General features: G+C 47.0%; 1 protein-coding gene across 2 annotated transcripts in view; it reads right to left on the reverse strand.

Moving 5' to 3' along the window:
* The window catches only part of THOC1 (THO complex subunit 1), a 334,223-nt gene that overhangs the window by 13,072 nt on the left and 307,552 nt on the right, over nucleotides 1-13,599 (reverse strand). The window contains exon 20 of one of the 2 annotated variants that reach the window (XM_078687449.1): nucleotides 9,068-9,143. In XM_078687449.1, coding sequence (XP_078543575.1) covers nucleotides 9,068-9,143 — 76 coding nt within the window. Of the gene's footprint in view, nucleotides 1-8,992; nucleotides 9,144-13,599 lie in introns of both variants that reach the window. The other variant, XM_078687448.1, reaches the window with a different exon arrangement.

Below are 13,599 nucleotides of genomic sequence, written 5' to 3' on the forward strand. Positions count from 1 at the left end.
TGGACTACAGAGGGCTCAATTCAGTCACCAAGACTGACGCGCACCCTATCCCCAGAGCTGATGAGCTCATTGATCGGCTAGGGGCTGCCCGGTTCCTCAGCACGTTTGATTTAACGTCTGGGTACTGGCAGATCGCCTTGACCGATGGGGCAAAAGAGAGGTCAGAATTCTCTACACCAGATGGGCATTTCCAGTTCCGGGTTATGCCATTTGGAATGAAGAATGCCCCTGCCACCTTTCAGAGGTTGGTCAACCAGGTGTTGGTTGGGCTGGATGAGTTCAGTGCCGCCTACCTGGATGACATCGCAGTGTTCAGTGGTACCTGGCCAGAACACCTGCGACACCTCTGGGAAGTGTTGATGGCGCTGCGCAATGCAGTCCTCACAATCAAGGCAAGCAAGTGCCAGATTGGGCAGGGTTCAGTGGTGTATTTGGGACACCAAGTGGGGAGTGGCAAGGTGGCACCCTTGCAACCCAAAATTGAGACCATCCTGGCTTGGGAGCCCCCCCAAGACCCAGAGTGCAGTGAGAGCCTTCCTGGGGCTCACTGGGTACTACAGGAGGTTTGTCAAGGGCTATGGCACTATTGTGGCCCCCTTGACAGAGCTGACTTCGAAGAAGCAGCCCAGGAATGTGATTTGGACTGACACCTGTCAGAAGGCTTTTGACATCCTGAAAACTGCCATGTGCACGGCGCCCGTGCTCTTGGCCCCCGATTTCTCCAAGGAATTTCTAGTGCAAACAGACGCTTCAGAGCATGGTGTAGGGGCTGTTCTCTCACAGATGACTGAGGAGGGCTGGGACCAACCTGTAGCCTTCATCAGTAGGAGGTTACTTCTACGGGAACGTAGGTGGAGTGCAATAGAGCGAGAAGCATCTGCTGTGGTCTGGGCGCTGAAGAAGCTAAGACCCTACTTGTTTGGGTCTCACTTCCGGGTTCAGACAGACCACAGGCCCCTCAGATGGTTGATGCAAATGAGGGGTGAGAACCCAAAACTGTTGAGGTGGTCCATCTCCCTACAGGGTATGGACTTCACGGTGGAACATCGCCCTGGCACAGATCACGCCAATGCTGACGGTCTGTCCAGGTTTTTCCGCCTTAGTGATGAGGAACTCCCTGGGGAAGGGTAGTTCCCCCCACATTTCAGCTGGAGGGGACACGTGTTAGACCTGGCACCTTGGCGTGAGTTTCCCTTCCACTTATTGCTGATGTGCCTCAGATGTTTTTGCTGGTGTCCGCTGCTCAGGGCACTGCGCCACGGCCAACCCGTGCTGCAGTGCAAGTGCTCCCTATGAAAAGTGTAACTGTGATTGATATTCCTGATTGGTTCATTGGATTTACTGTCAGTCCCCAGTAAAGTGCACCAGGAGCGCCAGGGCTTGTGAATGCCAATACTGCTAGTGGGCCTGCAGCGCTGGTTGCGCCACCCACAGAAGCAGCCTTAAAATGTGTCTAGGGTCTGCCATTGCAGAACCTGCGTGCAGTCTGGTACTGTCATGCTGGCTGGGCAAGTGCACACACTTGCCAGCCCCTAAACCTTCCCGTAACTTCATATTAGTCACCCCTATGGTAGGCCCAAGGGCAGGGTGCATTGTAAGTGTAAGGTAGGACATGCTCTGATGAGTGTGGCATGTCCTAATAGTGAATTACTGCCAAATTCGTTTTTCACTAATGTAAGGCTACCTGTTCCCTTTAGGCCAGATGGGCTGCTGGAATTATTACACTCTATAATCCCAGCAGGCTCAGGGAACATGGTAGAAAATAATGTTTAGTATGCCTGAACTCAGAATAATAAAATACTTCTTTTAGTAAAGTTTATTTTAATATCCTGTGTTTGCAAATGCTACTTTTAGAAAGTTAGCCTTTGCTTGCCTAACCATTTCAGCCCGCCTCTGCAGTATGTGTATCTGACTGTCTGGGTTGTGTGAGTGACAGGGCTGGGGATGACAGGTGGTGAATGCAAGGATTACACCTTAGTGGGAGGTAGGAGTGCCCCTGGACTCTTAATCAGGCTGTGCTCTGCCACCACAATGCTGGCTCCGCCCCCCTGGGGAGCGACTGATGACTCAGCCTGCACCTGGCCCAGGAAGGGCGAAGCACTGTCATCAAGGTACTCCTGGCTGCCCCTGTCCACACAATGCTGGCTCCGCCTCCCTGTGGAGCGTCTGATGTGCCTGCCCTCACACTGAAAGCAGAAGCCAGAAGTACACCCAACAAGTACTCAGACTGAAAGTAGTTATGCAAAGGCCCCCCTGGCCTGAGAAGACAAAAGAAATGTTGTATAACAGTAGGAGCCCTGCTCCTTGAAAATCAGAATCCTGTTTCCCACAAAGAACCTCTGCCCGAATAGAAGGAGAAGAAGACGCTGGAAGGACTGGCCTGCTGCTTGCCTTGCTGAGGAAGGAGAGGAGAAGACTTTGCTAAAAAGACTTTGCTGACTTGTGCTTGAAACATTCTCCAAGGGCTTGTTGGAGCTTGCCCCCTGATCTGAACCCCAGGACTAGTGGGTTCTTGGTGCTTTTGCTCGCCCTGACATTTGAGCCGTGTGTGCATCCCGCCGGAACCAGACTGCGCCCCTCATCGCCCCTCCTAGGGCTGTGGCACTCGGGAGCTTGCCTGTCTTTGTCCCCGTGAGAGCCTCGCTCCGATCGGAGTTGCTCTCTGCCCCCGGGCTAGGCTTCCTGTTCCTCTGCCCCTTGTCTGCTACTGGAGCGCATTGAAACGCTCTCACCTCTCCCGCCGGAATTCCTCTGACGATCGCGATCCATGCCGGGTCGACAGCTGCACGGGCCGTGCCCTGTGACCCCGCTTCGCTACCTCAGAGACTCGTCAGGCCGCGCCGCCCACGCTGAGGAGACACCCGCACCGCCGTGCAAAGGGTCGCGGGCCGCGCCTGCCTGATTGCACACGCCCGCTGACGTCATGATCCAGAAGCGCCCCCAATCATCAGAGTCGCACTGACCCGTGCCGACTCTCACCAAGGGACCGCAACAGTCCCCAAAGCTGTGGTATCGGGCTAGGGGCCCGCAACGTTGTTATTTCCCCTTCTTTGCACCGGCCGCACCCGCCTCTGTGGAACCGTGAGTACGAGTGAGTGTGCAGCCTAGCGCACCCGGCCTCCCAGTTCCCCGCCTTCCTACCTGACCGCACTGCAAGTCGCACCGCCGAGCCCAGCTCGCGGCTAGCTCTATCCCCGAGCCGCTGGGAAGAGCCGTACGTGACGCAGGCGTCCTCACGCCCGATGCGTGAGCCGCGGTAGGGTCCGGGTCAGTTTCCGCCAGGAGAGCGAGGGAAGCGCTGCGAAGCGCACCAGAGGCCCAGGGCGCGTCTAAGGTCCCCCGAACTGGTGCAAGGAGGTGCTTTGAAAATAACTAACTGAAAGAACTATAAAGAAGTGATTTTACAAGGAAATCCACATTCGAACTTGAAACTAAAAGCTTGCCTATTTACAATCTGTGGCCTAATCTGAAAACAACGTTATATTTGGTCTTGTGATAAGTCTGTACTGATATATATATTTTTTTACATAAAGAGAACGTATTTTTATATATTCACAGCCTTGTGTCCATTTGTGGGGGGATTGGTACATTTTACTGTGTGTGTTATTACAAATGCTTAACTGAATAACGCCTGAAGAATAGCCTTGGCTGCTCACGCCACGCACCTAGAGGGTGAGCAAGGGTAATTCTAAGGGGTCATCCTTCGCCCTGACTTAGAGGAGAGGATCCCTGCTTGTCACAAGTGCATACATGCGCCAACCAGAGACCCCCAATTCTAACAGGGACCACAAATCTTCTTGTTGCCCCTGGTTTGTTATCCCTTGCCTCGCTTTACAGAAGGCCCTCCTTTTAGTATACCTTATTGGTACCACTGGTATCACCTTGCTACTGACCGACTGCTAACTGTTGCAGGTCCTCTATAGTGGGAATGTCTTTTTCTTCTGTAAGGTCCTCTCTGGAAGGTCCTCCTGCTTCTTGGAGCTCTTCCAAGTCTCTTAGGGCAGCAGTGTCCTCTTCAGGTGCCAGGCCCTCTCCCTGAGGGCTAGGCTCCTTCTGGCCCTGTGGACTATTTGAAATGGGAGTTACCAGGCTTCCTGCCCCTTCTCTTGGCTGTAGGGGTCTGGGCCATTGTTTCAGGCTCCAAGACCCCATGACGCTCCTTGCTCTGGCTGTAAAACAAACTGGGAAGAACCAGCATTGAAGCATGAGTTCTTCTTTTCACCTCTACCCAAGCAGAGGTTTCCAGATCATCGCCCAACAGGCACTCTACTGGGATGGTAGGGGACACTGCTATCTTCTCTGGGCCAGTAACACCTCCCCACAAAAAGTCAACCCCAGCCATGGGGTATGACATTGTCAGCATTTACAATCTTGTGCACTTCCTTTGGTAGGATCTGGTCTGAGGAACCCAGTTTGACCATCATCATGGTTACAGTGGCACCTGTATCTCTCATAACCTTTACCTCGACCTCACTGATATTTTGATACTGTTAGTATTTCTCCATACTTGGGGTCAGTAAGCCAAAGGTTCAATGTTCTCCCCACCTACGGACACTAAAGTGATCTCTGTGTACCCTTTGAGATCTCTAGGGGCATTCTCCCTCCCCATTCCTACACTAGCCAACCCTTTGGACTGGTTACCGGTGGGTGCCTTCTTAGTGCACACTGAATCTCCCCTCTTGTGTCCTGGAAAATTGCAGTTAAAACACACCCCGGCCTTTGAGGGGGTCAAACTGCTTTCCCCTTGGAATGGGATGTGGCTTGTTCCCTCCTTTGGCATCTTTTAGTGACTTTTGGTGCTATCCTTTTCATACAGATCTCACCCTCTTTCCCATGAAAGGAGGACCGACTACTTTTCCTTTGTTCACCTCAGGGACTTCTTGGGGACCCTAGTCTGAACTCACTCATCAGCTATCTTGCCCAGTTCCCTGGGGCTAGACAACTTAGATACCACTTAATTTGTTAAAATGTGCTCCTTGACAAATACATTGTAGAGCCCTTCAAACATGTCTACTTTGCTGCCTTAAATCCTACCATCTAGTACCTTAACTGAAGTATGAACAAAGTCAATCCAGGTCTGTGCTGCCCCTTCTGTGTTGTCTTGAGGTTCTGTATACATTCCTCAGGGGTAAAATTAAAGAGTTCTACACGTGCTGCCTTCATGTGTGGTCAGAGCTCAGCTATCTCATCTTAAAGTATGAGCAATCTGACCATACTAACTACGGGTGCTAACTCCCAAAGCACTGTTCCCCAGCGTTGTGTACCCACCTTCCTCATCCCGAGACCTCTCTCATATGAGGCCAGCCACTTATCTAGGTCATCTCCTTGAACATAACTAGGGACAATCCCTTTGGACAGTCTGATATCCTGGGCACCCTGATCAGATCCTCTAATTACACTTCTGCTGCCATTATCTTCTCTGGGCTCTAGGCCCGGCCCTCCTCTCTTTAAGGGCCAATCTTCTCTCAGCCAGGGCTTAGGCTTCCTCTTTCTCTTCCAGGTCCAAGGCTGCCCTGTCCTTCTGGGGTGACCTCTGGCTGGTGATGGAGCCTGCTCTGGAAGCCGCCCTTGCGTACGGGGGTAGGCTCCCCATGCTCCTTCTCTGACGCTGTTGGCATCCTCCTCCACGTTATCATTTTTAAAAATAAGTTTTATATAGCACAAACTCGACCCGAAGATATCGGGTATCAGAGCGCTTTACATAAGCACCAGTTTTGTTACACATGGACACATTCATATTTCTGTTAGACACAGGAGATTAAGTGATTTGCCCAGAATCACTGGATGTTGAGTGTCACTGCCGAGACTCGAACCCGGTTCCCCAGCTTCGAGGTCGACCGCTCTAGCCGTAAGGCTACATCACTCTCCCCAATTCTTCTCCATTACCTTGGTGTAATGCCTTTTCCAGGCATAGAGGTACTTGGTGTGTCTCTTCCCAATCTGTGAAGGCCAGAATTTCCTGGCTTTGGTCCCTACATTGATTTTCTTCTCTCTGCAAAGTGTCCTGCTACTCCTCAGTCCACAAAGAGGGGTGAGGTGATCCTGGCCACAGGGTCAACGTTCCTCAAAGTGCTCTCGGTTCTGGAAGAAGTCCAGTCGCCAGCAGGATGCCAGTTGCCCGGTACGGCGGCCACAGTCAAATCCTTTCCTGGGTGATAACTTGCCTTCTGGGCGATCAAGCTACAATCCTACGGCTCTCCGAGGTTCAGCAAACTCGGTGCAACTATGAGTGTCCGATCCTGGTTTCTGGTGCTGTATGGTGTCAAGAAACGGCGGCTTGAAAATTTGGGCTACCAACTTGACACAGCAGGTTTCTTCAGCCTTTGTTGCCCTGTGTTGTGAATAGGTCAGCCAAATGACCTTTGGGGTCACTAGAGCTACACTATTTATAACAGCCTGCACTCCAATATCATCCAGTAAGACTTGCCTCCACTCCTCGAACAGTACCCCCTCCGTGGTAGTGGCTACCGAACTCGTAGCACCCATTTCTAGATCATCAGTATGTTCCCCTTGTACAGCCTTCTCTGACATAGGTAGCCTAGATAGGCAATCAGCCACACCATTTTTTCCACTAGAGATATACTCTAGTGTATACAGGAATTCTTGAAGCGTATACTGCCACTTGGCAATACTGAGGGTTGAGCTTTATTCATATCCAACCTTAGGTCTCCTAGTCTTGGCAGAAACTGCCACCACAAACTCAAGGGCATTAGATCCAGACAACTTTCCAAATTCCACTGCCAGATCCCACACCTATGGCCCTGGCTCCAAAATGAAGAAGTTGCAGCATGGGCTACAGCACAATTCCTAAAACCCTTCAGCCTATTCTACTTACAACTATCTGGAGACTAATCAAGATTGCCAATTACCTGACCTGATGACACTACATTCTGTGCTCCTGCTTCATAGTCAAGCATCTCATCCTGAAAAACAACAAGCCTGTGCAAAATGCTCTCTCATTTTCCAAACTAACTACTATTCTGTACATGGAAAGGCTAGATCCTTAGCGAACTCTCCCTTGCGGCCAAAGAGTTCCTATAAAACATTGCAAACTCCATAAATTGCCATACTCAGATTGATGCGAAAGGTGTGGTGAAAAAGACGTGTTGTGTTTGAAAAGCATTTACACAGGTCTGATCAATGGTGGGTTACTTGACCTGCTCCTCCACCAATTCCACAGCAGTTATTGGTCTACTTTGAATTTGGGATGGAAAAATGCATCTATCTCAATGTATTGGACACATTTGAAAAATATACCTATACAGTGTTCTAGCACTCCTCTCATCCTAAATAACAGTAAAGTTGGGAATAATTCGCATTGTTCTAGACATTTTTAAAAATGCCATGAAACTCAGTGTATATTACAGTAAACTGGACAAGAAAGTGATTATGCAAAGTTTTAAATTCCAACTCTGGAAACTCCGGCCAAAAATGGCAAAAAGTAAGAATATTCTCCAAATTTCACACCTGTTTTTGAAATCTCAGGTGCATTTTAACATTTCTCTTCTCAGTCCATTCCTGTGATCAAGAGAGGCATTTTCCATAGATAGTGGCTGGTGCCTAAGCCAATAAAATACCAGTTTATTCCAGGCTAGAACATTTGAGGGGTTTCAAGGAAGTACTGTTAACACTCAACGTAACTGGGTACTGGAAAGCAGTAATGGGAGTCCTCAATGCTGGAGAACTCAGAACGCAATCTAGAGCAGGACAATATCTGAAACCAGTGGGATGATCTTACAGGATAATTTTCAAGTCTGTAGACAATGTCTCATGAAAAAAAGCTTCTTCGATTTACTGGAAGACAGAAACAAAGTAACCTTTTGCCCAAAGCCACAAACCGATGCTGTTCTTGTGACCCCTCTCCCTCAAAGATGGCATCTAATATAGCACACCTAAATCTAGTATTACCTAAGAAGTACCATGGTTATCATCATCATCCCTACAATGCTTCTGAATAATAATGGGTACGACAGAGAAGAATATTTAAAGGTCCACAGAATGAAGATCATAATATGAAGCTGCCTCTGCAGAAAACCTACCCTCACACAACTCAAAATGTGTTGTAAACCATACATCATACTAAAAGACTAGAAAAACATGGAAGCAAACAATTCCAGAGTGATTTCTTTTTCAAGGAGCTATACATGTTAAAGTGTTAGGCATTTCTAGACCTGCTTCTTTAAAATTAATGGGATGCATATTACTAGTTAAGCTGGATGCATGACAGATTATGGATTACTTTATGAGCTATTGTTAAATTCATAGATTATACATAACAAAATGTCAATTTTTGCAGCTTAATGTCTCATTCACTATGTGCAGCTGTTGGTATTCTGGGGTGAACAAATGATATTAGCAGATGTTAGTGATGAGATATTAGACTAAGATCTGTTGTTTACAGGCAGGTAAAATACAGCTGAAGGCCAGATGTGTTTCTCCATGTGATATTCCTCAGCTACTAAGTGTATACTTTCAAGTCCTCAGTCAAAGGTAAATTTAAAAAAATCCATTTTGTATGGGATTTTGTACGTTTTATAAAACCACATCACCGAAGGAGTTCCAGAGTTGAGAAAGTGTTAGCTTTAACAACAACAAAAGTGGTTAGGTATTTCTGACATCACGTTTCTGGGAAGACTGGTTGAAACTCAAGGGATCAGAGTACCAGCCTGATAATGCAGAATGTAGGATGCAGTCAAAAAACCGATGTGTAATTTTGGTAAAGTGAAAGTCGGTCAGTGTTAGATGCAACACAAAGTTACAAGAACAATGAGCACCACAAGCCGGGAGATGGAGCACACAAAAAGAAAAGACAAGACAAAGAGCCAGCAACAAAAAGACACACAAAAAGGAGCTTCTTGCGGTTTCTGACCATGCCTACGTGAAGGCCCTAAACCGTAAAATGCTTAAGAAGCCACTAATGAACACAACATAAGTAGCAAATGCAACCTACTGCATGCAAGATTGGATGTGCCCGATTTTCTCAAGTTCTCACCAATTCGTTGACTATGGGAATATTCTCTTCCAAATCGCGCCCCAAGTATGAAAAAATCAGAACATGCTGTCTTACTTTCATTGTTCTCCTTCAATAAAGCATCATTATCTTCCTCATCATCCTCGCCAGTCTTTATTTCTTCAGAAGGAGGCTAAAATGTGAAACATTTCAAAGTTAGTAGCATTTCTGTACTGCATGTGACGATCCACGGTGTGAAAGCAATGTTTTATTTACAACCTGGCTTTGAAAAAACAAGAGCCACCATTGCCCCTATACAGATCTACAACAAGCATACATATAGTCTACAGGTCTTGGGGCCGCTTTAGATACAATGTTAATTAAAAACTAACGCAACCTTGATCTAGAAATAAACTTAAAACACCATTGTCTCCCATCTGTGATGCCTGGCAATTTATTGTAGTTATAAGTCTATGGGCCACCAGCTACATGTTGGAATAATCTGATCTCCTGTCCTTCCTACTTTGGTATTTAGCTTCAGGATAAAAACTGCACACCTAAGATATTTCTAGCGTGCTTGACCCTTATTTATAAGTAATTGTTTCAGAACATCTAATGAGATAGTCCATCTTTTGGTTCTTATTTGCTTACGTAAGCCTTAATAGAGCAGCTGAATTTTCATAAAAAGGCCCATCTCGGTGCTGCAATAGCTTTGCAGAACTCAAAAGGGCAGCGAAATAACAAAGGTAAAATATTAGGAAATCTATCTGCATCCAGTATAAACATAAAATATTTGCACCTTTATCATGCCCCCAGTACTCATATTCCTTGATTTAAAATGTTTAGGTATTGGTTTTCAAAGAGTTGAATAAAGACTATAATTGGTATCCACTGCTAAGAAAGCCACATACCCTCCTGCACGTAAGCTGTGCGTCCTGATCAGTTTCATGTCATGAAACAGTCAGAAATAGAAACATTAGCTAATACTGAATGGAGTTTGAAAGTGTGTGTTAACAGGAGAGGGCTGAATAGTGCGGTAGACTCCCTAAAGGTATCTTTCGGCCGTAGGTAGTTACAGTTTGGTTCTAGTTTCCACAGGAAAATACATTTTTTGTTTTTCTAAGATCTTTGACACCGTTTGATGAATCTTCATGACATTTTCAAAACTAGTACGCACCTGAGTTCAGCTGCTGTGTGGAAATTTTCGGAGTGATTAGTCAAGTGGGGTGGGGGGAATAAAAATGGGGGTGTGGGGGGCCCAAAATGTGTTTTCCCCTTGCAATTTCCCATAGGGATCTTGAAAACAACTACAGCCCAAACCACAGAACAGAATTACATCAAATTTGGCAGATAGCTAGCTCTTGGTCCAGAAAAAGCCTTTTCTGTAATTTGGTGTAGATCCCTTAAGTAGTTTTGGATTTAAGAAAAAAGAAATATAGACAACTAGGGACACGAATCCTCCCCCAGATCAGACAGATCTTACGCTGAGATCGGATTGGCTGCCAACACTTCAACCAGGAAGTGTTGGCAACCATTTTGAGACTAAGACTCAGCCAAGTCCCAAAAAAAGGTTTAAAGAGAAGGGGGAACGGTAGGAATACCCTGACCCTCTAGGCCTGTTGATGGTGGGGATGACCACCACCTCCCCGGGCAATCATTGCAAATATAAGCAGGCCCCCTTCCTGGAGCCATTGATGGCCCTGGGGATATCCACCCCTCAGGGCTGGCTCCCTATGTCCTGAGGTGTCAACCCTCGGAATAGTGGTGTGCTTTCACTTGGTGGGAGCTTTGACAGCTCTTGCCAAGCAAGATCAAACAGTAAGTACGTTCCCAGCAGGCAGGAGTGGGAAAACTGCTCCGACCTGAAGGGAGCTGGCTTTTTATCGGTTTCCCTGCCCGCTGTCATGCGGGCTGGAAAACAGATGAAAAAACTGAATTGGCCCGCAGGGAGCAATGCCTGCTCCCACTGCAGGCAGGGAGCCAGTAGGGACCGTGGGGCAATCAGCAGCCCCCAACAGTGCACAGTCTACCTTGTCGCTGAGGGTGCCTAAGGAGGGTGGGTGGGTGGTATTTGCCTACTAGCTCTGCACCCATGCCCCAGCACTTTAACATTTGTGTGTGTGTATATATATATATATATATATATATATATGAGACACTTGCTAAAAGATTACTTATTACAATATTTTATTCTTCTCTTGTGCCCACGAACTGCTGTTCTACTATTAAAGCTTGCTACTCTAGTCAAGAGATTATAATAAAGAATGGAGATCCTAAGATACAGAAAAAAAGGTTAGTTTCTTGTACTCTGTAAGAAAGTGCCCCTTTTCGACATGGTCACCCCAAATCTTTGACTTGTATCTGATACAATTTCGACAGAAGTGCACTAGGTTCCTACTATCCATATCACAAGTGCAAGATCTCTTTCCCTAAAACTGTACAATTGTTCCCCCAGTTGGCAATACCTTAATGACCCCTTGTAAGTCCTTAGTAAATAGTACCCCTGGTACCTAGGGCAAGAAGGCTAATGAGGATATCTAAGGACATCAGCAAATATTGTGTCACCCTAAGAGAGCCGTCAGCACCCACATTCAAACTGCCATTGCAGGCTGCATGCCATGATGTAGAGAAAAGTGAAGACAGACAGGGTACAGCTCTTGTTTGCCATGCCTGCAGGCACTGCATGCAGTATTGGTAAGTCACCCCTACAGCAGGCCTTGCAGCCCTAAGGCAGGGTGCCCTATACTACATGTGTGGAAATATCTGCATGAGCAGACATGTTCCTCTCATGTCTAGGTTGATAAGTGATCAGGGAAGCCATTTCGAGTACATGTGCTGGACACTGGTGTTTAGGAGTTTCCCAGCTTCACTGAAACCAGCCCACACTGATTCCAGTGATGGATGTATTAATACATGCAACCAGAGGACACCTTAGAGGTGCCCCTGAAAACCTACTGACTACCACTGTACTAGCTGGCTGGTGCAGACCAGCCTGCCACCACAGACCGGTTTCTGAACTCCTGCAGTGAGGAGCCTGTGCTCTCTGATGGCAGAAAGAACAATAGTTACTTACCTGTAATCTGTGGTTCTCCAGTATTGGTGTCTTTCATAGATTCACATGCCTGAATCATTCCCCGTCGTCGGAGTGGGAGTCCCACGGTACATAAAAAAGCAATAATATGCTATAAATACATAGTAAATACCAATAAAAACAAACCAGGAAGTAAAGTAGCCAAAGCTACAGTAGAAAAAACTTCCACACCTATGCCTATCCTAGTCATTTTGGATAGTCAAAAATACAGCCAATCAGGCGCCAGCACCCACCAGAAGGTTCTCCCCAGAGGCTCAGGCTCTCAGATTTTCTCGCAAGGAGTGAAGGTAAACCAATATAGCCTAAAAGCCTCTGAGGGGAGGTGGGCGGGTTGCATGTGAATCTATGAAAGGCGCCTTAGGGGTAACACAGCAAACATGAATTTGGTCAAGGCAGCAGAGGGTAGCGACACTATAATCCACTACAGCCACATATAGGTCATTTATTTATTTATTTATAGGTCATGCTTGACCTACTTGCCTGTAAAAGGGGGGGAGGGTCCCACAGGGGGAGGAGGGGTTGTGGGGGGGGATGGGGGATTGCGGAAAGTACAATACAGCACAAAGACAATAGGACACAGAGACACTTTTTTTGGGGTGACTAAGACACACAGGAAGATAGGCGTAAAAAAGCTGGAAATCACAAGGAAACTTGTATGATAGTAAGAATAGCCTCGATAAATATTTGCGGCTTGAATGAGGGAGGTAAAAGGATGAAAGTGGCTGCCATGTTGAGAACGATTACATTAGACATAATCTGCCTTCAGGAGACTCATGTGGAAGGGAATAATAGCCAAATACTGAACCAGCTAGGATTTGAGGTACTTGCATATACGAAACAAGGCACCAAAACAAGAGGGGTAGCCATATTAGCAAAAAAAAGGGTGGGTTAGGGTCCTGAGGAAAAAAGAGGATCAATGGGGACGATGGTGGAGGGGGAAACAGAGGCGGGGAGATGCACACTTGTCTCTGTGTACGGCTCCACGGACGATGAACCAGATATCTTCCAATTTCTAGATACAGAGCTGGCGATTTGGCCCGAACCTATAATTTGCTGTGGGGACTTTAATATAAACGGCATGGATGGAATAGGTCTAACGGGTGGGAGCCCATAGAGGGGGAGGAAAAAGAAGACTTCCCTGGCTATTGTTAACTTAGTAAGGAATAATGCATTAGTAGACCTATGGGCTCAGAAGAATCTACCGGGAACAGGGAGCACATACTACTCTGCACCTCATAGGACGGTGGCCAAGTTAGATTATTTCTTCGTTTCTAGTTCATTAGTAAGCGACAGCCAGCTGGAAAGGACTCCAAGAATAGTATCAGACCATAACCCACTCATTCTATTACTAGCTCACAAGAATAAAAGCAGGAAGGAGAGCACATGGACCTTTGAGAGAGGGCTTCTTAGAGAGGAAGGCTATCTCGAGCATATGCAAAGGTGGATTGCTGTATTTTGGAAGATAAATAGGGGAACAGCTTCATCGGGCATAACTTGGGATGCGTTCAAAGCTACAGTGAGGGGGGAAACTCTGAGCTATACATTGTATATAGACAGG

The sequence above is a fragment of the Lissotriton helveticus genome, chromosome 4_1, assembly GCF_964261635.1.
Source record: "Lissotriton helveticus chromosome 4_1, aLisHel1.1, whole genome shotgun sequence".
Lineage (NCBI taxonomy): Eukaryota > Metazoa > Chordata > Amphibia > Caudata > Salamandridae > Lissotriton > Lissotriton helveticus.